This window comes from Syngnathus floridae, chromosome 14, assembly GCF_059516105.1.
Source record: "Syngnathus floridae isolate MCC-2025c chromosome 14, RoL_Sflo_1.0, whole genome shotgun sequence".
Taxonomy (NCBI): Eukaryota; Metazoa; Chordata; class Actinopteri; order Syngnathiformes; family Syngnathidae; genus Syngnathus; species Syngnathus floridae.
In genome coordinates this window covers 2487389-2513851 of record NC_142426.1, presented here as the reverse complement: position 1 = coordinate 2513851, position 26463 = coordinate 2487389, and the positions used below count along the sequence as shown (strand labels likewise).

The following is a 26463-nucleotide window of genomic DNA, read 5'->3' as shown; positions in this document are numbered from 1 at the left end:
ACTGTGGATCACATCGATTTCACAAGTTGTCTTGCAAAAAAATATTTTCAACAGTATTGTAATCATGAAAGTCTAATATTGTAGTATATCAAATATTGTTTGACATAATTCGTATTAAGGACCAACAAGAGCAATTTGAAACCCTTTATTGTTCCATCCAACCACACATATTTAACATCTTATACTCATTATCTGATGTAAAGAAAACATACTTGTAAAATAAGCCATCTTTAGTGATTTTCAAACAAGAAACGGAAATGTAGTTCACACAAAAGCTGATATAAGTTGTATTTACGTTTGCTATGCAAGTAAACCAATGGCACATGTGAGCGTGCCAGCATAAAGCTCCCTTCATAACTTAAATTTAGAATAACTGATATATTGCACACATTGGTAGTCTTTGGAAATACGATTAGGTTTTTGTAAGTTAGTGTCCGTTTCTATTCTCTCCAGGAAAGGACGTAAACCTTGGTAGTCTTTGGAAATACGATTAGGTTTTTGTAAGTTAGTGTCTGTTTCTATTCTCTCCAGGAAAGGAAGTAAACCTTTCCCAGTGTGTCACCACACACCATCTCCGAGGGATTTTCTGGGTTCACCTCCAGCAAGACTACGGGACTGCCGCACACAAACATTCCCACCTGGATAAGAGCGGGTGAAAGACAGAATGATAAATGAACATGATAGGAAAAGAGGGAGAGACAGTCAATGGCAGTGACTGACTTGTTTCTTGGTGCTTCTATCCCATAGCTTCACGGTGTGGTCCAGGGAGGCTGAGATGATGAGGCTGTGCGTGAGCCTTAGCACACTGATCCTCTCATGGTGGGCCTGAGCGGTGCAAACCATTCAATTAAACAAAGGCGCTTTACAGAATAATTGCATTCCTCCAACAGCAGAAATGATTCATCGCTAGAGGTTCAATGATCCAATGGCAACTCATCAATCAAATTAAGCCTTACGGGCTTCTTGCTGCTCCACGTGGAGGTTTGTGGAGGCGTGTTGAACCACATGTTCCCTGCCACATCCCCGCACACCACAAATTCTGAAAACGCACACGCACGTTAGACAACAGACACGTGAGCAGCAGCAGCAGCAGCAGTCGCTTTGTGTCAGCGATAACACCTTTGTCAATTCTAATGGCCGTTATCAAGTCACTCTTCTCTTCGTTAGATGTGTCGGTCTCCAGGATCATGGAACTGAAAGATGAATTAATTTGGTTCTGCGGGCCCATAGCAAACTGAAAGAAAAGACATGTCAACACTGACTATAATGCCAATAATAAAGCATACCTTGCATATTTTATAGCAACCGCATAGCTCATAGCTTTGCCTGACAAGAGTTCACTTCATTCTAACATATATTATTGATATGCTAAGCTTAGATAGTATAATCTATTGCCATACACAGTATACATCGCAATTTATACTTTTAGAATGCTCCAAAAATGAATACAAACATGTTACAATCACAATGGAAAACTCACAATGAAGCCAACATGGACCTTTGCATCAGACTCGCCCACTAGCCAGATGCTTTTCTCGTCGTTTCGGATGAGTCCCAAAACGCCGACTCGGTGGCTCCAGCTGTGTGAATTCACAAACACACAAAGCAAGCATCACTTAACCCTTACACTTAACCCGTTTTGTCATTTGATAGCAATAAAAATAATGTTTTCATATTTTAAAAATGCCATTCTTTTGTACAGATTCCACCAAGTTTATATTCAGTGAGGCTGTTCTGAATTAATGAAGAAATAAAACGTCAAAAGAATGACACACTAAACATAACAGAAATCATGCAGAAGCTTTGACACAGGTATGATAACATCTGCACATGCAAAACTATACCCTCTTCTTTGAACCATTTATTTAATCATCAATTTATGTTGGGCAGGCTAATAATATATTTTCAAAATATTCGTGGACCATAACTTAATATAGACAATGAGTATATTCTTGGCTCGAGTCAAAACTGACCTGGAACATACAGCGCAAAGAACACCAAGGTTGTGAAAAAAAAAAATCATCTAAATCGACCTGACCCAAAATAGAGGACAACGCTGATTACCTTTGGACCACCATTGACCAGCGCATGTTGCTGTCGTTGCTGCAGGCGACGTCAAAAATCGATCCGCTTTTGGACACACCAATGAGAATGGAACAGTACGCCAGGTGTGCCACTTGATCCGTCACCTGGTACGATGTCACCTTGACTATGCTGGAACACACCAAAGATGCATTTCGGCTTTAAATACACAGTTAAACATCAAACTCCTCCATCTTACTAAACATAGTTTTTTTTTTCTCCTTTTTACCTTGCGGTGCTTTCATCCCGATTCCACGCTAGCTTCCACACATCCACGCAAGAGCCCACGTAGCCAACGGCAAAGCGACAGTTGGGCATGGCACAGATGGCGACAACCTTACCGTCTGAAGCCTGAAAACAAAAGCAAGATGGTACGAGCGTGCCGACATGCGCTCAATGTGCACTGACCTGTATGCGTCCAACCACTCGGCCGCATTGCCACACCTCCAGCAGGCCGGAGTCGTAGCCGACGAGCAGTACGCGGCTGTCCGTGTCGGAAAAGCACAAAGCAGTGACGGCACGTCGAAGGCCGGGGGCCCGCTCTATACAGGATTGAAGTAAGATTAAAGATGGTAGAATGAAGACAAGTCACGAAAAAAATGAAATAACAGTGTGAACTAATCCAACTTTACCCGTTTCCCACATCCAGCTTCTTAAGGAGTAATCTTCGGAAACGGTGAGGACTTGTGGGATGCTGCCCTCGTGAGCGACACTGCGAATGGCGCCGCTGTGACCCTGGAAGGTGCTAAAGTGTTCCACCTGTGCACCGACACATAGGAGGAACCCCGTTGCGTGCGTCAATTGCCTTCCACATTATTATGCAAATAATGATCATAATAATGTTTTCTTACAACAAAATTCATTCGTGATTTTTAATTATTATCATTACTTGTGTTATTATTCTTGATAGCACATTGTAATCACCTCGCTGCAATGACTTCAATTATTATCTAATTGGATACAAAATCAAATACAAAACCTGTAAGGGTTTCCACAGCCGTATGATTCCATCTTGGGCGGCAGTAAGAACCGTGAGGTCCTCAGATTTCTTTTTGTTGTCTAGAAATAAAGAATGCAAGGATACAGTTAAAAAAATATATATGAAAATGATGCGCACTTGAGGCTTACTGGCATCAGGGACGATGGAGCAAGCATGGATCTGTCCTTCGTGGGCGGAGATGTGGCAAATGTTCGCACTGGTCTCCCACTCCCACACGTGCAGGTTGCCATCGGTGGATCCGGCCACCACGTGTGGCCCCTGTAGGCGCACGTGCGGCCAATAAGACGCCTGCAGGGACATTTACTGCCTGCCAGGCCAGACGACTCTCACCAGGCAGCAGACAGACGTGAGAGGATTCGTCCAGGTGATCTCTCGCAGGCTTTGACCCGCCTCTAAATCCCATAAGCAAAGTCTGCCATCATTCGATGAGCTTATCTGCCAATCACAAAAACACAAAGACAACCAAGAAACAGTGCACAAGATTAAAGCGCTTGAAAAGCACTTCATCATTGTGATGAAGCAGAATAAAAGCATACTGATAAAGCATTCATCAATAGTCAAATTGTGAATTTTGTGATATTTAAGTATTGGAAAAAAAAAAGAACCCAAAATAGTCTAACAAATCAAATTTAATACAGGATATGTCCATATATATAAAAATATTCTAAATCAATTTTAATATAAATATTCATTTTTTGTGCAAAATTCTGCATACAATTCACCACCATTATGACAAATTGAGAGAAAAAAGCAAGCAAGCGATGGCGATGGCTCACCACACAGTCTGGTGTCCAAACACAGCCTGTGATCCAGTCTCTGTGGAAAGCTGGAAGCACTTTGGAAAGACCAGGAGGAGTCAAGGTCATGTCCCACACCATGAGAGCCTACAAAACACAATGTAATTACCGTAATTTCCGGACTATAAGTCGCGGTTTTTTTCATAGTTTGGGTGGGGGGGCGACTTATACTCAGGAGCGACTTATATATGTTTTTTTTCACAAATTTTTACTTGATCATTAAGACATCACTTACAAGTATAGTTGACCACTTCCCATGTTATTTTTAGTATAGTTGATCACTTCACATGCTTTTATATCTTTATCTTGAACATATTCAAAACATAAAAAATAGAGAAAACATCAAATAAAGCAATTAACACTTTAAAGCACCATATCCAAGTCCACTGTCTGCTGTATGTACACTTGCTCCATTTTTGCTCCTATTATATTTATTATTATTATTTATTATTATTTGTTTATTTATCATTTATTCAACACTCTTATTTATTCATTGTTTGCGCCTTCTTGTTTTTTTTGTGTTGCTTGTATGCACATGTATACTATCTCACCAAGGGATAGTGGAAACGTAATTTCAACCTCTTTGCGTGTCTTAGTATATAATAAAAAAAAAAAAAAAAAAAAAAAAAATCAACGATAAAGCAGACTTTGACTTTGATAAAACAACCAAAAAAAAATATATTTTCAGACGAAACTGGATGAGGGCGCTCTAAATTTCACCGTTGGCCGTGACTCATCAACTGGGTGGGCTTAAGAAAAATGGCACCAAAAAGAAACTCATATTTTGCACGTTCCAAACTTCAAGTTGTAAAATATGCAGCTGAAAACAGTAATCGAGCAGCAGAAAGAAAGTTTGGAGAACCGTGATGTACCAATGGATTACTATTTCAAGTGACGTCAGTAGCGCGGCGCGGCGGTTGTTTACATACAAACGTGCCCACACAAGGACATCATTAGCGGTGATCATTTCTAAGTGACACGGAGGACAAAGAGTTTGAAGGAATTAAGGATTTGGAGTGACATAGAAGGTTTGAAAAACTATTATGGCTTTTACGCACGCCCGGTCCTACTCTACTGAGTCGGGGGCCGGCGCTCGGCCGAGTGGTTGTCCGCGAACGGTGCGCGGGGCTCGGACATGGCCATTAGGCACGCCCGGTCTGTCTGGAAGTCCACGCCGCCACACGCTTGGAAGTTTGTTTTGTTTAATAAAGAGCCGTTTACCAAACCCACGTCTCTCCTTGTACTTTGTTAACGCTACAATATTGTTATATAGTAGATCTGTGGAATAAAGACGAGGCTGACGTCAGGGCGCACGCGCGGCGATGTTGACAAAGAACGAGGAATTTGATCGATGGATTTAATGGAATTAAAGTGCACGGATGGTTTGATAATATTATAGGTTTGTATTATAGTTATTTTAAATATAGTTTATCTATCGTTATATGAGCCTGTGGAATATGTGGAATATTTTGAAATGCAAGCGTCCTCAGCCGTGCGCACCCATTGTTGACAAAGAACGATCGATGGATTTAATGAATTGAAGTGACACCGATGGTTTTATAAACATGTTATTCATGTAATAGTTGTCCTTAATCACTCTATATGTTACGTCAGGCCCGTTCTCAGCTCTTTGTTTGTGTTTGTCACGTTAGCACACCTATCGTTTAGCCTGTTGTTGCTATTTAATGAATTGGAGTGACACCGATGGTTTTATAAACATGTTATTCATGTAATAGTTGTCCTTAATCACTCTATATGTTACGTCAGGCCCGTTCTCAGCTCTTTGTTTGAGTTTGTCACGTTAGCATACCTATCGTTTAGCCTGTTGTTGCTATTTAATGAATTGGAGTGACACCGATGGTTTTATAAACATGTTATTCATGTAATAGTTGTCCTTAATCACTCTATATGTTACGTCAGGCCCGTTCTCAGCTCTTTGTTTGAGTTTGTCACGTTAGCATACCTATCGTTTAGCCTGTTGTTGCTATTTAATGAATTGGAGTGACACCGATGGTTTTATAAACATGTTATTCGTGTAATAGTTGTCCTTAATCACTCTATATGTTACGTCAGGCCCGTTCTCAGCTCTTTGTTTGAGTTTGTCACGTTAGCATACCTATCGTTTAGCCTGTTGTTGCTATTTAATGAATTGGAGTGACACTGATGGTTTTATAAACATGTTATTTATGTAATAGTTGTCCTTAATCACTCTATATGTTACGTCAGGCCCGTTCTCAGCTCTTTGTTTGTGTTTGTCACGTTAGCATACCTATCGTTTAGCCTGTTGTTGCTATCGTTCAGCCTGTTGTTGCTCGTTCATGACTGTTTTTGGTGTGGGATTTTGTCGAATAAATTGCCCCCAAAATGCGACTTATACTCCGGAGCGACTTATATATCTTTTTTTTCACTTTTTGGGGCATTTTATGGCTGGTGCGACTTATACTCCGGAGCGACTTATAGTCCGGAAAATACGGTATATATTTTTCAGTAAATGAGAGTATAAACACACACGTGTCCTACATATGTATTTGAACTGGGGACACGTGTTCTTACTTTGTCTTTTCCACCAGAGAGCAGTTGTTCACCATCGGGGCTGAAGGCCAGGGAGGTGACGCAAGCGCTGTGGCCCTTGAGCAGGCCAGCAGGGGGCTTAGAATTGTAATCGCTCAGCTTGCTCAGCAGCCATAGGAATATAGTGCAGTCATCTGTTCCAACAGACAAACACAGCATACGTAGGCCACCAATTAATCATTTGTGTCGAGTTACTCGAATTCTGGAATTTATGGCAGGTCATCAAACTAGCAAGGTAAATAGTCGAAGAAGGGTAGCTTTAAAGCAAAATTGTGTGTATTTTTGCCTTATTTATTGGCCTACTCGTGAAGACATGTCAAATGCACTTTGTCCCGTCTTATCATTTCTCACCTAAAGCAGTGGCCAGATAAGTGGCGTTGTGTGCCATGGTATGGATGATGCCAAACTGCATGCCAAACATGTCCGTCATCTCCAGGCCAGTCAGCTCTCTGTCCGCCCCGAGTTTTCTCCGCCACAGCCGCACGTGCTTGTCGTGCCCCGAGGACAACAGTAGTGGCGATGCGTCGGTGGCATCCGTGCGTACCCACAGCAGGGATGGTACACTCAGGTGGGAAAGGCCAGACTCCCAAATCATCTCACCTGCAAAAGAAGAGTAAAACCACATCCAATTCCAAAATCTACACTGAGCATGTCTCGTATTGCCTTCAGCCCGAACCTGAGCTGAGGCAGAAGAGCTTGAAGCCGTCATCAATATAACCCACAGCCACATGGTCCCCGTTGACGGCCGCACACAGCACGGCGGCCTCAGTCGAGGCGTCGCACTTGCTTTTTTTGTGAGGAGGCTCTTGCTCACTCTATCGGAAGCATGGAAGAAAGAAAACAAGCTGGAAATTGCCAAAGTAGCTTTTTCGTGAGTGGTTGATGAGACTAGCTAAAATAAACAAAGGACATTTTTGCTATAATTATGGTCATTAGTTTTAGAAGCATAAAAGTCTTTTTTTTTTTTAACCCCATAAAAGCAAAAAATAAAAATCAGCCGAGCAAAGTCGGGTCACTTGTAAGAAGCTGCACCGCTGCGTAAAAGACATTTACCCCTTTTCTCCTTAAAGTGCCGATTGAGCGTCCGAGTCCACCTGACCACAACTGGAGCTGTTAAGCAAATTGAAATCATCTTATTGTCTTTACAAGTGCAAACGATTGACACATTTCCATGTAGCCACCATGTGATCGGAGCCGGCGCTCAGCAGCAAGCGGCCTTGGTCAAGGAAGGCGAGGGAGTCTGTGGCACCGACGTGCGCCTGGAAGCATCCCACGCAGGTGGAGTTGTCCACAGACCAGACACGCACTTCGCCAGACACAGAGCCCGAGCACAGCGTGGTTGGCGACGATGGCGAGAAGGAGAGGCTACGCACAGAGCAATTGTGGCCGCGCAGTAACTATGTGGACAATAGAACATAATAAACACACAGTGATGTGACAAAGCCAGTGGGAGTGAGCGCATCTTCAGAAATTGGGTCGCGGCGGCCAACTGACACGATCGGAACGGAAACTCACCACTCGGAGGTTACCCTGGAGCCACTTCCACACGACAACTTTCCCGTTCCAGCAGCCGGCAGCCAGCAGGCGATCCTCGGGGTCGAACGTAGCGCAGTTTAGAGGGCTGTCGCTGGGCAGAAGTGCCGCAATGTCACCTTCACTCAAAGACCAAACCTGACAAACAAAGTTATTTCATCGGCGAGAGCTTAGGGAAGGATTATTAAGAAATGAACAGGAGCTAGCTAACTTTGATGGTGTAATCCAGTGATACGGTGGCCAAGTGCTTCCTGTCAGTGGTGATGTCGCTGGCTGTTATCACATTTGTGTGACCCTTAATAAGAGACGTTCTGCAGAGGAAATTCAAATTCACCTGTGGTGGCATTTGTTGGCGATGCGCTACAGGAGAGCTCACCCACCGACAACCATTGGCACTATCCCAGATCTCGATTTGCCCATCGAAGGAGGTTGTAGCAATGCGTCCATCTTTAAGGAAGAGGCAGCTGGAAATGCCATCACAGCTGCTTACCAGCGACTTCACTTCCTGTCACGCCGTGACACAGGAGGTTAGACTCAACTTAGTATACAGCCAGAAAACATTTCAACTTGGCATCAGATCACAATAAGACTTGGAAGTCATTGAGATTTAGCAATTTGACAAAACCATCTTAACTATTAGTATCATGATACACAAAAAAAAAACCAACTAAGATTTAAAGATGATACTGTCCCTCCATCTATCTGGATTACAGCATTGATACCTAACGGTGCACTCACATATGGTAACAAAACCTTCCTTGTGGAGTACCTGTCCTGTGTTTGCATTGATGAAATGCAAAGATCCCTGCCCAGTCCCGACCACCATTTCTCCATCACAGTCTACTGCCAAGCACGTAGGCTCAGATGTGAAGGTAGACACCAGCTTACTGCAGCATAAACAACACACAGCACATTTTGTAGGTCGGTTGAGTCATATATTTGAGGCCACTTTCTTTTGATGGAATATCAGAGAGCACTGACACAAGACATTTGAAGAAGAATCACATGCACAAAAATCAACATTCACATGTTTTTGAAAGTTGCAGAACAGATTGAGGCCACTAGCTCAGTGGCCTAGTAGTAGAGTGTCCGCCCTGAGACTGGAAGGTTGTGGGTTCAAACCCTGGCCGGGTCATACCAAAGACTATAAAAACGGGACCCATTGCCTCCCTGCTTGGCACTCAGCATTAATGGTTGGAATTGGGGTGTTAGATCACCAAATGATTCCCGAGCGCGGCACCGCTGCTGCTCACTGCTCCCCTCTCCCCCAGGGGATGGATCAAAATCACACGGGGATGGGTTAAATGCATAGGATAAATTTCACCACACCCAGATGTGTGTGTGACGATCATTGGGAAAAAAAAAAGAAAAAAAAAAAAGATGATCGGTGCTGTACCTGCTCTCTTCAAAGGTTTGGTGGTCATTGTTGAGCCACTCAAGCACCCTTACGCTCTCGCTACCCATCAGGCCTCGGGCCCAGGCGTGAGCGTGGGTTTCAGGTGGTTCGTTGAGGGCCTGTTGAACAAAAAGCGCCGGCCAGCGAGAGAGCGTGGCGCCGTGGCGCTGCAGGAAATCTCGGCAGTCGTCCACGGCGGCCTGCTGGTTGACGCTCAATGGGGACGACTTCTTATCTGCGAGGAACGTAGGTGCTTTTAGAGGCTGACAAGGGGTTGTTGGAAATGGATATATCATGACTAAATTGTTGACTCACCGTGCTCATTGTAGGTGTCCAGCAGATGGTGCAGCAGTTTGCTGCGCACATTAGCATACAGGAAGTTATAGCTGGAAAGCAACGAACGCAGAACCTCCAGCTCATCACTTTGTATCTACAGAGCAAAAAAAATAAAAAATAAATCTAGTACACAAGTATTCATTTAAACCATGTGTCTGTTTGTTCAGAGGATGACGAACCAGACTAGCACTAAGCTGCTGGACAGCATCCACCTCTCCGTGAAGAAAAGTATCAGCACCCTGAGCGTCGGCCAGCACCCAGAGTTGACCTGCACCGGGACCCCAACAGAAAAAAAATAAATGGTGACGCTTTTTCATAAAATTATTTTTTTTAAGTCTTTTGTGTTTGTTACCCGCTAACACAAGGTGAGCTTTTCTTCTGTGGTCTTCTGAGGGCAGAAGGACGTCTTCAAAGGCCCGCCTTACGTCCGGATTGGACAGAGCCAGCACGTCATCGGCGTCGTGGAGCTGAGATGGACTGACCAGACTGCAAAACACCATCTACCCCACTTACATCGACTTTGGCCAAATTGAGGACTTTTTAAAAGCCATTTTGAGTGAATATATCTGACCCTTGGTTAGACCACTATGAAGCAAGGTGCACATTTCTAAGGTCACTGTGATCAAGTTGTGGCATAATCACCTTCGCAAGCTATGGACGATGCGGGTAAAGGTCATCATGGGGATGCGTCCTTTGGGGCTCCTGCACAGCGCCAGCACTTGCTGCCATGTGACCTGTCCTTTCAGCGAGCACAGGTCGTTGCAAGCGCATAGTAGGGAGTAGAAGTCGCGCTCCCTCAGGCCTGGACATGAAAAGAAGATAGTTAGCTAATGTAGCAACAACAACAAAAAAATGAAGCAGCTCAATATTTTGAGTCTGTGTCAGCTAAAGACAAAAATTTTGTTGCGACAAAATACTTCAAAAACTCTATGGCAAATAAAATTGCATGGATCACTGCAGAGTTTGTTATACCAGCGGTGCTGACGGTGAGGACCCCCAGAGCCCAGCAGAGTCCCGGCATGCCTCTGTGTTCCGAGCAGAGTCTCTTCAAGCAGTACTGGACCAGCAGATTGAGAGACTGAGGCAAAGCCTGCAGGCTCTCGCTCAGCTAATAAACAAAGACGCCGTTTGAAAGTTTTCTATTGCTAGGAAAATAACATGAAACATTTTGGAGTGTGACGTTTTAGTTGAAAACAGAATACAGTTGCATTATTACGAGAATAAAGTGTTGGCAATTTCCAAACATAAATCGTGCATTTTTTGAGAAAGTGAAAGCAATGGAACCTTGTCAAAGGAAGCAAAGTTCCTCAGGTCTTCACAGGCCATGTGCAGGTAGAGAGGACACTCTGCACTTTTCTTCATGATGAGCGTCTGCAGCTGGAGCAAACACACAAGAACGTCACGGAGAAAGAATCGAGCGTAGCAAAAAATGATGTCGTTGATGAGAAGCAACCTGATTGTTGAAAGCGGCGTCGCTGAGTTTCTTCCCAAACACTTCCAGTTCTTTCTGAACGATTTCCTTTCGCTCTGTCACGGTAAGCAGCGGCAGGGTGAAGAGCAGCGTGGATTTCTTTTTGGATAACGTGTGCAACAACCGTGAGGTGCTCACAACACTCGTCACCAGACAAACACCCTGGGAACAGTAACGTGAGGATTGTGATCAAAATGTTTTGTCATTTGGAATAAAACCAGCATCTCGAAAAATAATTAAAAACCTTCTACCTGGAAAAAAGCCATTATAATATGGGACTAAAGAGAATGACAGACCTGTGCTAGGTGCTGCGGTATCCAATCAGAGCGCAGCTGATCCCAGTCGTCACACACAAGATCCACGCCGTCCACCAGCAGCACGAGAGGCTTGCTCCTCTTCATGTCTTTCAAAGTGGTGTGAAAGTCTGACAGCAAATCCCTTTCAAGAATTACAATATCCATACATTTACAGAAGATACACACACACGCATTATTGTAAGATGATTTGAACCCACTCGTAAGAGAGAGGGAGAGGCAATTCCTCCTCTTTAAGCCGCCTCAAGCAGCGGACCAGATATCTCAGGAGTTTCTCCACGCCGCGAGACGATTGGCTGGCGGCTGTTGAGTATGAGATGACATCACTGGCCAAGTTTTTCTTGGATTTAGCTCCGCTTCTGAGAGCCTCGGCTAGAGCCGCCTGTGTTCAAGAAAAAACAAATAAAAAAAAAGATAAATAAGAAAAAAGCCAGATGACACACAAATTTAAAGTTGTTCAAGAATAAAGCTATGATTTTTTTTCCAAGAAACAAGTTACCATGAAGACTGTCTTGCCCTGCCCTGGTGCTCCCTCCACTACCACGGCACCTCCGTTGGCCTGCGCCTGCTCCACCATTTCCACAGCAGCAGACAGCAGCTTGGCCCGGCTGACAAATTGCCTCCGCAGCGCCTCCTGGTGAACCTCCTGCTCTAACATTTCGGCCGATGTGTCGGCCTCGTCTTCTTCGTCCTCCTGAGGGGGGAAAAAAGAAAAAGAAACTAGACACTTGTTTTGGTAGCTGTAGCGAGACGCTGCCGTCGAACTGCTCACGTTAATAAACTGCTTGACGACAGCCTCCCAGAGGTCCTCCAGCACCGCTTTGGCAAAGACCTCCAGGTTCTTCAAGTAGGGTTTGCCTTCCACAACACCACCCCACTCACACGAGTAACTGGAACCAAAAGAGACACAAAATTTGTCCAATAATTTCTTGTCTTTGGCCAGCAATACTGACTGAAGATCCTGGGAGCATTCCATTGAAATTTAATGGGACAACTCACTTGTCGTTGACCTTCAGCCTATGGATGTGGATCCATTGCTTCAGACGCTCCATTTTGGACTCGGTGTCCTTTGATTCAGCAGAAAAGTGGGACCTCCATGCCACAGGCACTGTTCTGGACAACAACAAAAAACACACAGATCAGCTAGCTGTCTGGATAGCTAGAGACTAGATATTTTGATGGAGGGGGGGAAAAAAATTAGAAGTACTTGATGTCGTCAGGATTTCTAAAGTAGCACAACATCCTCTGCTTTGCTGCATCGCCATAGAGTGCCTGAAAGTGACGGATCTCCATGTCCGTAACTGACAAGCCTTCAGGCTCCGATTTGAGCTAAGACACAAAAACAAACATTTTATCATCAGGAAAGATGCACGGCAACATTTTCAAGGAGGTGTTTCTCTGTGGTAGCATGGCTTTTCAATGCTGTCTAATGTTCAAAGGTTTTGCAGTCGAATATTCTCACAGATTACAGTCATTGTATTTAAATGTAAATTACAGGAAGACACCTTTTCTTACCCATTGGTATTGCGGCAGATCCGGTAATTCAAGTGCGTCCGGAACCACGCCATACCTCTGGCCCAGGATCGCCACCATCATCTGACTGCGAGCCACCTCCGCCAGGCAAAGTGCGGCGGCCCTGCCTGACTCCTCCTCCGTCACGCCCCAGCGCAGCTCCACTTCTTGCAGGTGGAGGCAGTACGGCGCGGCGCGCCGGCGAAGCTCTGGGAAGACACTGCGCACCAGGACGTCACGCTCGGCTTGCATGTCGCGGAAAGTGGACGATATGAAGACGTGCACACCACGCCACCTGAGGACAGACCGGCGAGTTGTTGTTTTTTTTATACAAAACAATTCTCCAATCTTGAAGTGAGAAAAATATTACTAAATGAGTATGTTTTAGAAATGAACTTGCTCATGCTTTTACCTTAACTTGGGAGTGGTGGGAATGGAGAGCAGGCTATTGGTAATCTCAGGATCTTTGGCTCCTGTTGGTGGTGGTACATTGTACACTTTGTCCAAATGCTCCACGTGATCCAGCAGCCTGGATGAGCCTCGCTCAGCCACAAACCTGGTTTCAAAATGTACAGATACATAAATGTATCCATTTTTTGCTTGCTGCAAAACGTCCAATTCTATTCATTTTTTTTGTCTCAAACTTTTTTTTTCCCCATTTAATATTGTTGTTCTTCATTTCTATTATTCTGTATCTGATGGTTTTCTGGTTTTTTGCTAGACATTTGTGTATTTTTTTTTAATTTAACAGATTGAATTTGGGATTTATTTTTACCTCAGAATTTGTTCGCTGAAGCCTGGCAGAAAGATATGGTTCCTGTCATAGGTTGTGAACCGGAATGCGCTATTTTCAAAGAAAACAACTTTAACTTCAATTCAGGAAGTGAGTAGAAATTGCGTTAAGGTGGTAACGCCTTACGTATCCGACATGACGAGTTCAAAGTAAAGGCATTTGTTATTTGTTTCCTTCCTGTAGGTCTTGATGGCCCACTCCAGCTCATAATTAGTGTAATCTTCAGTCAGCAAGATGATGTTGTCCAACTGAGGGAATCAGAATCAGATGAAATCAGCTTTTCTAAAAGTAGGTCAACAGGTACAAAAGTACCTAGGGTATTTCGATTGGGTATCTGTCATTAAAGCAAAGGCTAATCAGAAAAGTAGTAATGGTAAAAAAAAAAAAACCTCAGCAAATGTTTGTAAATAAAGTTGCACATTTTGGTTTAAAACATCCAAATATCACCAGAATTAAATGTCACAACGTACTACTTTTGACAAATTTGAACATTTAATAATTCTTTGACAAAGCAACAAACCTTGTGTTTCTGGAGAACCTGGTGGAAGTAAATACTTAGCGGGGGACAGTCATCCACTTGCGTGTCTTCCAACGCCTGTAAAAGGCCAACGGAAAGCTCTGTCGGTCCACGTCATTGCATTTACGTGTCCGTCTTTGCTGTCACTGTACCTTGAGTTGCTTGGTCAGGCTCAAGACGTTCTCCAAAACCACATCAGACTCCAGCTGCGCCTCTTTGCAATTATGATAATTCAGCAAAAAGATGCGGGCGTCCTCACAGCTGTTGGCGAGCATCAGCGAAAGCAGAACGACAACCTCCTGTGCCTGTGAAAAAATACCAAGCACGACCATCGGGGAGATCAACTGACTTCAAATACTTTTGAGTTTTTCTCCCCAAATATAGCTTCTTGTGCAGCAAAAAAAAAAAAAAAAAAAAAAAAGAAAAATTAAAATATTTCAAGAACTATGGATTTTCTCAATCCCAATGGCATATCTTACAGAAGGACAGAGCTTGTCCTCATTGCTCTTTTTCTTTTTCCTTTCATCATCCTCCTCCTCCTCGCCGTGGTCATTGGACTCGGCTGGAATACAGAAGTCCAGCTTTTTGCACCAGCCCTGTCTGTTGTTCCCGGTGTTGTGCACCAAGATCACTGTGCGTCCCGGCAAGGGCGGGATGTTGTAGCGGCATGAGAGTTGCACTGCCTTCTCCAGGGCTTGTCGGTAACGTTCCAGCAGGCTGACTCTCTGCTTTCCCAGACTGACGGATAAATAAATACCTAGTGACTTCATATTCTTTAAATTTGCATTTCTTCACTTGTTGTCATCATACTTTGCCCTCAAGATGTGATCCTTCTTCATGCGATAAATGCGGTAGACAAAAGGCACGGCGAGCGCCACTCGTAGCCGCTTCCTGCTGGCCGATTGCCAGTTCAGGCGGCCGAAGCGATTACTTTTGGGAATCCTCTTGAGGATGTTCCTCAGGATCTCGCTGTTGGAGGATGTTTGCGGCATCGCTGTAGAGGTGGGGGGGGATCAGGGAGGTGATTTATATGGTCATTCTAAATATTGACGATATGGAACAAGCTGGCAGTATTGATCCCGACTCACAAAGATCGCAAAGCTCCATGATGACTTTGTAGGCAGACAGGAAGCGGAAGGGAAACTGTCGACTCTGAACCACTGCTTTCTGTTAATCAATCATAACGTTTTGCTCGGAAGATCGACGTTTTGCGCTAAGATGATGAAGGAAAGCGTCTTACTTTATTGACGAGTCGTCTGAGGATCTTCTTGTGATGAGTCATACTGATACCCTGCTTGATCATGTTTCTCAGGTTCCTCAGCATGGCCATGAAGGGCAGTGAATTATTGTCTGGAGGGAAAATTAGTCCATGTTAAGGAAGGGGAGAGTGCAGCTTTTCAACACAAAAGATCATTCAAATGAAAGGAATATTGTGACATGGTTATCTATTTATTCATCTGGACAAATTGGATAATGTCTTAAAAAAACAAAAAAAAGCTATACCAATGAGTTTCTCCCAGGTAGCGGCCTTGTTGCCCTCCTGACTAAGTAGCCGCTCCCATGTCTCTGCAGCCTTGAGCTTCATCCTTTGACCTGCTCTGTCTCTGTCCCAGTAACCCTTCAGACCGCTGCGGTTAAACGCCTTTTGGTCTGCAGGATACCTGCAAAGAAGGAGAAGATGACCACCTCGGTGACGTTTGCATCATTGGTCAGTGATCTTACTTTCGGCCCAAGATGGCCATGACATGCTCGGCTGGTTCTTTGATGTGAAACTTCTTGATCATCTTCTTCATGTTGAACTCATTTTGCTTTTTGTCCACAGTCGTTTTGGCGTCCATACTCAGCTACGCATGCAAACAAGTCAGCATTAATCATCCTTCGAATGAATGGCTCTTGCGGATAAACTCCATTACATTCATTTCTTTTAACTTACATATTTCTGCAGAATTGTCGTATCGGACCGGAGCCAGTTGGCCCACTTTGTCATATCTTTGTTGCTTGGTTTCTGCAGAATGTCAATTGTACAAATGAATACATTTACAAGGGAAATATTAAATGAACAAAGAAAATAAATATTGACACTACATCCACATGGGCAAACAGTCGTTTGATTATAAGCCAATTATTTGAGAGAAGGTTTAAGCATTGCGAATGTCATTGATTCCATGAGAAGCAAATATCGTACCTTGCTCTTGTTGCGGTTGTGCTTACAGCGATGCTTGCGTGTGTTGTATTTGGCCAGCTGGTACTCACTAAACTCCTTAAACTTGTCAGCCATGGCCTTCTTCAAGCACATGGGCAGCGAGCGACTGAAGCACTGCAAGCAAGTTAAAAGAGCGCAATGGAATTGACGGCTGCTCCGTTACAACAGACTGGCTGGCGGTGGACGTACCGCGTTGTAGATGCGCACCACCTCCAGCCAGTCGGATGGCAGCTGGACGCTGGCGCAGAAGTAGCGGCGCACGTGACACTTGGTGGCCGGGAGATTGGCGGCTAGGGCCAGCAGGAAGTTGGCAGTGATGCGGATGTTCAACTCTTGTCTTGTGTACAGCGCCACCTACACGGAGGGAGGGAGGGGAGCACACAAACATAGTGTACGCATGAATGACACAAAAAACAATCGATCCCAAGTGTGTTAAGAATGGATTTATCCCAATAATAGAGTCAGAAATTATTTGACACCATCATCTGTAGACCTTGTGGTAAATAAGACATTTTTGGGTCTTTTCCATAGCAGCCCCAAAGGCAGACTTTCTTCATTGGTGACGTGATGCTTTTTGCATCATTTGATCTTTTTTTTTCCTGTTGTCCGTGTACCTTCAGAACAAACTGGGGGTCGAATTCAGAAATCTCCTTCACCAGGTTGGTGATTTTGGTCCACACACTTTGCTCAGAGTCCCAGTCCGTCTGACCCGGGTTGGTGCTCTTTTGGACCAGGGAGCAGCACACGGCATTCAGTAGGAAATACTAAGTGGACACAGCAGGGTGAAAAACAACATTATTAACCAATCCTAGCCCAAATCCGTGAGACGGAATGAGCAACCTATTTGGGACTTCCACCTTACTTTTTTATCCTTGAGCTCCTCGTCAATCTGCTGCTGGTCACGGACTACCTCGGCAAATTCCTCCCGTCTCTTGACCACCATTTCCACCTTCTCCCGGTGCTTCGGGATGCACACTTCCACAGCTTTAGATACAACCATTTCCTCCTCACTTTGCTCTTCCTCCTCAGACGGCATTTCGTCATCTTCATCAGAATACAGCTGAAACGGAAGTTAAGATCATCTGAATTCAAATTCACCCGTAAAGGTTATAACCCATTTAAGGTTAATCCTGAAATTTGTTCTGAGAGGCCCCTTGTGGGTATTACAAGTGAGAGACAAACTGATCACTTACCACACTTGTTTCTTCAAAAGAGAAAGGCTGCGCTTCTGATATTTCCTCTCCTCCTTCATCAACCTTCTTCGGCTCTCTGTTCCGTGGAAGGAAAGATGGCGGCTGGGAAAAGCGAGAGAGGAGAGCACCGTCGACTAAAGAGGTAGCAAGGAGAGGGTTGCTGGTGGAAGGAGTGAAAGAGGTGAGACGGGAAGAACTCAGAAGAGTGTTTTGGGTGCTGAAAAGCGGCGAAGCGATTGAGGACGAGGCGGAGAAGAGGAGGCTGGAGGAGGAGGAGGTGGAGGTCAGGCCGGAAGGCTGGAGCGAAAAGCCCGGCAATGATGAGGATGTCTGAGTCAGGAGTTTATTCTCCAGAGAGGGCGGGACGTAATTTGAGGTCAAGCTCCTTCCGCTTGTGGAGGAGGCCATGTTTATTTGCAAATCCAGCCCCCTCATGCCTAAATGGAAATAAGTAAAGCAAGTTGACACAACATGACAAATTAGATGAATGGTTTCGCATTGCTCACTTGAACAATGTCAACAAAAGAGGCGTGTCGATAACATCGGTGACATATCCATAAAGTGCGAACAAAGTCCACAAAAGCCTGGCTTGAACATGCTTGAACAAGATCCATGATGCAAAGATTTTAGATACACACCTGAAAACGTCCTAATAGTGGCAGACAATCATATAGACATTTTATGGGCGCCTAAACTAACGACTTAAATCACCGACGCACCACACCACTCCCTAGCGCTGATGTAAGTGCTGTGTTGTGTTGTGCAAGTGTGGCGGCTTAGCAGTGGGCAGCCGCTTCATGCAAACAAACTCAAGTGCAAAAAAAGACCAAAATATTTCCATATAAGACGCACCTGTATAGTTTGAACGCGTGGCCTTAGCGTCTACGGCTCTGCTGTGTCATTTGTTCACGAAGCTCGTTCAATCAGGTCAAACAAAGTTGCCTATAGTTTCCCGAAAAGCCCTTATGCGACCCAGCTTCTTCTCTCGAGAGTGCTGATTGGCTGACATCAGCCAGCTGTTTCTTTCGAATGCGCCGATTGGCAGGTCTTGACATGACCGCGCGCGGATTGGTTGACGACGTGATGTTATTTATTTATTTATTTATTTATTTTTTTACTGTAATCCCGCTCCATCACGCGCCCCCTGTTCTGAAAATCACTGAAAATGCTGTTAAAACTAAAACGATCATTTAAAATGTGAGAGCCGAAATAATTGTACAAGACCAGGCAATGGCCATATGAACTGGGTGTTTGTTGGTAAAAAGGATATGATCGTGGCGTCGCAAAAAACGGTGCGTTACCGTAACTGTACACTGTTCAAAGCAGGAAACGAAAGCGTTCTATTTCCGCTGCAGCAACGGGAACCAGTACGTCATAAAAGAGAGGAAAATGTGGACTGGAAGGACAAACTGAGGCCAAGGGAAGAAAGTAGCTAAGTAGTTGGTCGCCAGGCAGCTGCTGGCAGTGTCGTTTCCAGACGAGAGTGCGTCGTAGCTGAAAGGGACGAGTCGAGGTCGTTGTTACCGTGTTGTAAAGCGTTCGATTGCTCGGCTAGCCAGGCTCCATTAGCCCGCCTGCTCGCTAGCGATGGGCACGAGAGCAAGTCGCCTCCAAGAAGACCCGGTGCCTTCCACTCTGGGGAAGGACGGCACCACCAAGCGGGATTCGTACCGGCGGCCCCGCTGTGCCAGGCCTACCAGCCTCATGGTGGACTTCTCGGGCAGCTTTGAGGACACCGAAGTCAACCGGAGCCGCTCGGAGGAAGGCAGCGACTCCGACCTGGGCCAGCATGGCGCGAGTGCAGACGGCAGCCCTGCCGACCATCACCTGGCTAGCATGAGCCAGGCGTCCCCGGCGGATGACAACCACAGCGAAGGCAAGACGGAGGAGGACGACAACACAAGCCCACAGGCTCCCGCCAACGTGGAGCACCAGCCCGGAGACGAAACAGGCCACACGTCCCACCGCACTTTCTCCGAGCGGCTGCCCGGAAATCGACACGCCGGGGGCCGCAGCGTCGGAGCCAGATCTGCCCGCGTTCGGGGCACCCACCAGCGGCCGGTGTCTGAGGCTTGGATCGGCCTGTACCGCGTCAACAACCGCCATGGCAGTAAGTCGAGACGTGACCCATTCAGCATTCCCATGTCATGTTCAACTAAATAAAATCTCAAGTCACTGAGGTAACTGTTGGGTAAACTAACAGCTTGCATTTGTTTTTAAGACAAATCGACTCGATCTTTACACCTTAATATCTATTGCAACTCCAAGTCATAAAGAGTGGCAGGGTTGTCCTTTACAAAATGTTTTTTTTATATCCAACCTCAACGGATATACAGGGGCTATATACTCTCTCCAAGCGCATTTGTTTTCTTTTAGGCGACGCCAAAGCACGTTCAAAGCCGTAAATCAGTGATCCTTTCAGTGGCAGTCGGCGAAATCAATGACAACAACGCACAAAATCTAGCAAATGAATAGCAACTAAATCACGATGGGGGTGATTATGAATCCACAGAACACCGCCAAATGAGTTTTACATCATCAGTCAACCAACTAAGAGTCACTGTCGACTCTCACATATTGATTTTATATAGGAGTGCGTGTTAAATCAAGTGAATCATGAAACTACAGGACACAAATCTGTATTTATCACTCGACGGTGGTAACATTGCTCCCAAGAGGAAGCTTGTAATAGTTTCAAACCGGCTGGGTTCCCACCACATTTCCGAGGTTGGTGGTCATTGATGGTTCAGAGGGGAAATAGCAAAACAGTCAAAAGTTTCAACAGCTCATGAATGATCATGCATACTATACAAGGAGATTAACCATAAATCGTACCGGGGCATGAGATCTGCTTACTCACAAAAAAAGAACATGAACGTGTGAATGACAGAATGATTACATTTGAAAAGGCAAGCCGGTTTCAATTAGGTTTGTCAAGCAGTAATAAAACTTGTGCATAATGTCCATCAGCATGTGGAACCAAAAGAGATTTGAAGAACTTGACATTCTTGTGCAGATCATCTCTTTTCTCATGCTTCTATGATGAGGGCAGTCATCTGGGCCTGTATTGTGTAAACTGAGCCGCTGACGCAAGACTTGATGGTATGACATGCAAGACCCACCATCATGTCCGCCGCATTGACAGTTGTAAGTGCGGAGGGAGGCCTGCCTGGCAGTTGAAAATGAAAGGCCTAGTTTCACTTTCAACAGAGCCATGTGGCAAAACACCACTGTGTATGTTTCGGCTTTTCCCATGCAGGCCCTCCAGCCAATTGAGCTGAGAAATGAATGGGGTCAGGAAATAAATAAATTCTGGCTTTGGAGAAAGTAGGCCGGCCGGTAAGGAAGGAACGAATGCACGCAGGCTTTGGACCATCTGCGTTGTCCACGGATCCTCATGCTCATAATAATGGAACTTTGCATGGAACATTATATTTTACAGTCTTTAATCCAGCTCGCTGACATTGCGTCCACATACCCCATGGATGGGAAAAAAACGATGCACTTTGTTACTGCGCAGTCAGATGTTTGGAAGACGTCAGTGTCTAGAGGGACATCTAAAATAGTTGCCTGACACCCAGAACAGGGTGGAAAAGTGTCGGTTGTTAGCGTCACACCCCTGTCCTGCCTTTCTCACATTCCCACCCACTGCAAACAGGCAACGTCTCGCCTCCTTTACATTTCAAAACGCTAGCTCAAACTGACAGCAAGTTTCCAACAGATCTGTATGCACACAGAACCCACTGGATGTTTCCGTTGCCGTTTGTGCCTGTACACAGCAACGCAACGTCGCGCAAATATGATACCCCAGTCCTGGGACTTCCTAGACAAATGAAAATAACAGGACAGCAAATCAAAACGATAGGAGGTGCTTATTTGTGCAAAGATGCAAATGCAACAGAATGAAAATGCAAAATGCTGGAATAGCACCTTTTGTTTTTCCATCATTTTGTACTTGACCAAAAACATCATGTTCAAGAATCAAAGTTCAGGGATGAATAGGCATGGTTTTGAGTAGTAGAGTTTTGGGAGTCAGCGGTGAAGTTGTATTTGCTTTCCATGCAATGAGATGGGAAAACCCAGTGCAAGCCGGCCGGCCGGCTAGGTGTTAAAGTTCACACAATTGTCCCAATTTTCCGACATTCTCTTGCACACAGGCGCCGGCCGGCCGGCCGGTCCTGCCTCGGTTACATCCGAAGACTCTTTCACACGCCGGCAGACCTGCGAAATGTTAACACAATAGTGATGAATCAGAGTTGTAAAGAATTATTCCTAATATTTCAATGCAAGTAGGATGTTCACTACCGCAGAATAATAACACTCAACTATTGAGTGCTCACAGATACTTTGAAGGCACAAATTTAATGAAGCCAACAGTAGATGAAAGGAGGTTTTTAAAAATCAAAAAATGAAATACGTACGAGACGATTCATTTGCTGATCGATTTGTTGTCGATTGATTGTTTAATTTCGTCACCTCTAATACAGATCAGCAACATGGATTTTTTTTTTTCTTTCAGTGTCTTTTAGCAACAATTTTGACTTCCAAATCCATTGGTGTGTATGTGTGTGTAGATATCCGCTGTCCTTTCTGCTCCAAGCCGTTCCCGGGCGGTCGCATCGAGGATCACCTATTGAGCTGCCTCACGTCACCGCCGCTTCCCTACAACGGTAAGAAGTCTGCATGTGTTATTGAAAGCCATTTTGCCAAATGAAAATCGTTGGTGACAAGAAGTGTGTGTGCGTGTGTGCGCCTCCAGCGGACGTGCTGATCAAAGACAGCGGCGAGTGCTCTATCTGTCTGGAGGATCTGGTGCAAGGCGAGACCATTGCCAGGCTGGCGTGTCTCTGCGTCTACCACAAGAGGTAACTAATAATCTCTTGACTCCATGCTGACGCACGCACAAAAACACACTTTTGTTTGTTGGGAGAGGTCAACAATAAGTATCGACAGACATTGGCCAGTTTGGCTTCTTTGATGGTACTGCTAGTTTCTAACCATTAGACAAAGCTACAATATGAAAGGCTTCTTCAACGTGATTCCAATCTGAACGTTGGGATTTCTCATTTGTTTTTTTATTGCCAGTTTGCATGTTCATTCGAGTCGCCACCAATTGGTGCACAGGCCGAATATCTTAATGTGTGACCTTTTTGTCATACATTAAAAATAACACTGAGCACATAAGAGTTAGTTTCTAAATGTCCCCCCCCCCCCCCTTTTCTGAAAGCGCATAGTGGTTTTTCTACCTTATCTGTTTGGCCTTTAAGACTTTTACACAGATTGTGAAAGCATACATCTAAACTTTGTGAGGTTTTAGCTTCCCTGTTATTGGAGCACAGGAAATGTTCATGCGGTTAGGCAATTCACATGTGCACATCAGGCATGGTTACGTCACATCAGTGTGTGTGCATGCGTGCGTGCGTGCGTAGGCAGCTGTGAAGTTTCACGTCTTGTAAGTTCCTACTTTGACAAAGCATATGTTAAGAGGTGTGGCTCATTTTTTTGGGCTTCTTCCTCTGAAATGCAAATAAAACCCAGCAGGCAGGCAGGCAGGCAGGCGGGCGGCTGTCATTTGGAACCGAGCGTCAGTCTCATTTACCTTGAGTGTGTTTTAACAATTTCATATATGCCAACACGCGATCTCTTACTCGTTGAGTAATCCACTCATGATCAAAATGATAAGAAATCATTCATTCTATGACTTACTGTCAATTTCCGTGTCTTTTTCCAGTAACCCACTCACTCTTTCACCTACACTTTGTTACTTGATCTTCAATTCACTCATCTCGACAGTCACTTTCATTTTGACTTTCGTCTATGGATATGTTGAACTGGGATGACACAATACTTTTACTATAGTCTGATCTGACTATTTGTTCATATCAGACCACCATTTCGTGCGGTCAATGTTCTGCAAACGAGTGCTTCCAATGAAGCCAGATTGAAATGTGAGAATCACAATACAAGTACGAGTAACCGAGTCCTATGTGGCTGCAGCTGCATCGACGCTTGGGCTAAGGTGAAGCCCTGCTGCCCAGAGCATCCATCAGATTGACTCCCAGGTCACATGACTTCCCCCGCGATGACTCAGGTAGGCCCGATCATTTGAAATGTGCCAGCAGGAAGTCGACTCGTGTCGAGATTGGATTTTTCAAATGAATTTGTCATTTAGTATTTCACTTTATTTTTTCGTTTTGTAATGGCTCGTGTTCACCAAAAAGGAGCTCATGTCTCCTCGCTGTGCACCATCATCCTTACTTGTTTGGTCCTCACAGGAGACCTCCATGTCAACATTCTCTCCTTATGAAAACTGAAGCATACTCACCAAGCCACAAAGAAGTTCCGGGCGGCACGGGCCTCTTCCTGTTCCTCTTGTAGGTCCAAACCATTTCGCAACAAACTGTAAACAAAACAGAACAAAAAAACATGGCTGCTTTTGGATTTAACCCCTCGCTCGCCAGGTTGGCATCAGATGATGTCATCTCTGGCCGGGATGAGGAATCTAGGTCACCACCTGTGTATTTTTTAAAAAAAAATTTTTTTTTTAGTAAAAGTGTTGCCCCGGCTCGTGGGGTGTGGGCGGTCGTTACCCAGTGTTTAGTGTTAACATTACAAGGGGGGTGGTTGCTTGCTTGGTTGCTTGGTTTGTGCTCGGTTTAGCGCTGGTGTTTGCACTTTTTGTCCTTTGAGGATTTCTTTCCCGCTTTGTGTCTTGCTTTCTTGATTTCGTTACTTTCGAGTGCTTGGATGGACTGCAAACGATAGTGAGTGAGTGAGTGAGTGAGTGAGTGAGTGAGTGAGTGAGTGAGTGAGTGAGTGAGTGAGTGAGTGAGTGAGTGAGTGAGTGAGTGAGTGAGTGAGTGAGTGAGTGAGTGAGTGTCTAATGTGAATGACCCAGACTTCCATCATGTTAAATGTGGCAACGGTACTGCTTTTTGATTCTGAAAAGATTTTTTTTCCCCATGTTTTCTGGAGTCGGCAGGCTTTTTATCACCGTTTCAACGGCGGATGCATTGGCCTTAAAGGCGCTAGCTACCTTTTTATAATGGCAAGTACGTATTATCCAGTATGATATCATCATGACCATGATTATAGCTCAATGGATGACTTTCTTTTCAAGCCTCCTTGTGTTTGCTGCCTTTGCCCGGTCAGGGTTTATTTGGGGAACGGAACGGAAATGAAAAAATGATGAATGATGGCTTCAGAAAGTTTTTTTATGATCATCTCCTCTGGTATGGAAACCCGTTTGAGCATTTATTCTGTATCTTTCATCCAACTTGTGGTCCTGGTAGTCGTACACTCAACTGCTAGTGCCTCATTTGATCAAGGATGCTCTTTCCCCTCACTAGTAAGACGCACTCATAACATATTGACACTGCTAGTACAACTTACTAGTGCACAATACTGGTAAATATGCACACAGCTTTTCAAAAAGCTGCATGCTTTTTTTATTCAATATCCTTGATGGCCCTGGACTAGTAAGCTCTTTGTCTTCATCAGTAAGACTGTGCGGTTAAATTGAGGCCATCTAGTAAAAGTCGATAAAGCCATTTGAACATTTTGTCGATATCGGCCAAAAGTCAATGCACTAGTACGCTTTCTGTCCTCACAGTTTTCGAGCAGTTTATTCAATATCTTTTTTGTCCTCAATAATAAGAGTTCAGCACTCTGCTTGAATGACTTGGATGCAATAATAAAATGGTTGTTACTCGTTAAGTGCTAGACCTTTTTCACTAGTAGTCCTAGTAGCCAGCTGCCATAGGGCATAGTTGTCTTGATGTCCTTCTGATATGCCAAAGTTGTCCTATTAATGAAAAAAAATGCTAGTAATAAATATTAAATATAATATAAAATATTATATATATCAAATAAATAAGAAATATAAGTAACACAATTTCATAGTGAGAAACTCTTCCAGCCAATTCTTTGATAACAAGAGTATCCATCTTAAGGTCGTAGCGCTTGTGGGGGAAACAAATTAATGTCAACAAATCTGAATTGTATTAGTGAGGGCGAAGAGCATTTGGATAATCAGGATATGGACGAAATGCCCAAAACGGCTTTTCATACTCGGGTCCCAGCTGAGGTGCTACAACTCGTCCTGCCACTAGGGAACAGCCCTGTGCATGTTTCCAACGATAAGGATGCCAAATTCTTTTGAGCGAGCGTGCGTGTGCGCATGTTGAGAGGCTCATTCGACGTTACATTTGTTGTGATAATTTATGATGTGTACTCTTGAGGTGTTTGCGTGTATGTTTTCAAAAAGTGGGCGGGCACTTTCCCAAGCCTACTCAATTAATTCCCTCTCAAGCCGTGTGGTGCAATACCTCAAATTTATACCAATGCTAATTATAAAAGCTTGCTCTGTGCGTGGAGAGAGTGGGAGGGAGGGAGGGAGGGATAACTTGACAAAAGATGGGATTTTGTATAAATAGACCCCCAGATCTACTCTCCTACGCCTGTCAGACACCAGAGCTTTCATCACAGCATATATGGACAATCTTTAAAATAACACACACAAACAAATACGCATGCGCGGCACGCGTAGACCCACACACACACACACACACACAGCAGAGGCATCATATTATTTATTGAATTGTAAATATGTAATGCAGTCAAAAAAAGAAAAAAACGGCTGGTCTTTGTCTGTTGGATATACTGTTTCTAAAGCTCCAATCTTTTGTATGTCTCAGAAATTGTTTTTATATGTATTTTTTACAATAAATGTGTGAAGAGGAGTGT

General features: G+C 44.5%; 2 protein-coding genes across 4 annotated transcripts; one reads left to right on the top strand and one right to left on the bottom strand.

Annotated features, from left to right (window-relative positions):
• Positions 1-130: 130 nt before the first annotated feature.
• tep1 (telomerase-associated protein 1) lies at positions 131-19379 on the bottom strand. Of its 3 annotated transcripts, none has more exons than XM_088395482.1 (55): positions 18571-19379; positions 17719-18155; positions 17388-17585; positions 17140-17289; positions 16715-16879; positions 16508-16639; positions 16256-16327; positions 16045-16166; positions 15826-15983; positions 15563-15672; positions 15411-15489; positions 15133-15316; positions 14802-15060; positions 14475-14627; positions 14326-14400; positions 13932-14053; positions 13788-13856; positions 13425-13568; positions 13016-13307; positions 12708-12829; positions 12500-12613; positions 12273-12390; positions 12000-12194; positions 11701-11882; positions 11483-11624; positions 11169-11348; positions 11000-11092; positions 10688-10823; positions 10358-10517; positions 10068-10201; positions 9895-9983; positions 9695-9809; positions 9380-9614; positions 8753-8870; positions 8364-8488; positions 8195-8294; positions 7966-8121; positions 7632-7847; positions 7504-7560; positions 7127-7265; positions 6802-7050; positions 6433-6584; positions 3859-3966; positions 3413-3517; positions 3211-3340; positions 3062-3141; positions 2715-2841; positions 2527-2624; positions 2312-2433; positions 2065-2214; positions 1481-1580; positions 1120-1234; positions 957-1039; positions 721-825; positions 131-638 (listed from the first exon to the last, which is right to left on the bottom strand). In XM_088395482.1, the coding sequence occupies exons 2-55, from the start codon at positions 18151-18153 to the stop codon at positions 519-521; spliced, it is 7689 nt and encodes a 2562-aa protein (XP_088251608.1). In that variant the 5' UTR covers positions 18154-18155; positions 18571-19379; the 3' UTR covers positions 131-518. The 3 variants fall into 3 exon arrangements, with proteins under 3 accessions (XP_088251608.1, XP_088251607.1, XP_088251609.1); XM_088395481.1 differs by having other exon boundaries at positions 2491-2624; positions 18571-19324; XM_088395483.1 differs by lacking the exon at positions 8195-8294 and having other exon boundaries at positions 2491-2624; positions 8318-8488; positions 18571-19378.
• Positions 18874-26459, top strand: LOC148386986 (uncharacterized). The gene is made up of 5 exons (XM_088395509.1): positions 18874-19828; positions 22293-22388; positions 22478-22583; positions 23716-23809; positions 23994-26459. The coding sequence occupies exons 1-4, from the start codon at positions 19306-19308 to the stop codon at positions 23771-23773; spliced, it is 783 nt and encodes a 260-aa protein (XP_088251635.1). The 5' UTR covers positions 18874-19305; the 3' UTR covers positions 23774-23809; positions 23994-26459.
• Positions 26460-26463: the final 4 nt, after the last annotated feature.